The sequence below is a fragment of the Penaeus monodon genome, chromosome 23 (assembly GCF_015228065.2).
Source record: "Penaeus monodon isolate SGIC_2016 chromosome 23, NSTDA_Pmon_1, whole genome shotgun sequence".
Taxonomy (NCBI): Eukaryota; Metazoa; Arthropoda; class Malacostraca; order Decapoda; family Penaeidae; genus Penaeus; species Penaeus monodon.
Genome location: NC_051408.1, coordinates 2,822,749 through 2,823,192, shown reverse-complemented (window position 1 = coordinate 2,823,192; position 444 = coordinate 2,822,749). Strand labels below are relative to the sequence as shown.

Genomic DNA, 444 nt, shown 5'->3' with positions numbered 1-444 from the left:
GCGATCACGCATTTCAAAAAACGACACAAAAACCTTCCTCCTTATGGAAAAAAAACATTAACAAGAGCAGAGCATCTTGAGAACTTTCTTGAAGACCAAGAACAAGACGGTGATGACGAAGCAAAGGATTTCAATGGCTGAGATGACAGAAGCCCCCAGACAGATACCGATGTGCCCGCCGATGCTGCCTGTATTGGGGATTAAAGAGAGAGAGAAAAAAAAAACTGACTGGCGTTATTTACCGCCAGATATTACACAATTAAACAATAGGTAGGTATAAGATTACAGAATTCCTGCCGGTATTACCTGGGTTGGAGGGAGAGAAAGGGGTGTCTTGGCTTAAACTCTGTGGTTGCATACGCGTAGAGAATAAAGTACACAGTCATTTTAGTGCTATGTGTAACCCTGGTGTTTGGGACGTGCGTGTGGTAACTATTAGTCGTT

General features: G+C 43.0%; 1 protein-coding gene across 1 annotated transcript in view; it reads right to left on the bottom strand.

The window, feature by feature from the left end:
- Positions 1 to 7: 7 nt before the first annotated feature.
- LOC119588339 overlaps positions 8 to 444 on the bottom strand; it is a gene marked incomplete in the record, with an annotated part of 14,967 nt that continues 14,530 nt past the window's right edge. Inside the window, 1 exon segment of the mRNA XM_037937026.1 lies at positions 8 to 188. Within this exon segment, the coding sequence (XP_037792954.1) occupies positions 58 to 188 (131 nt within the window).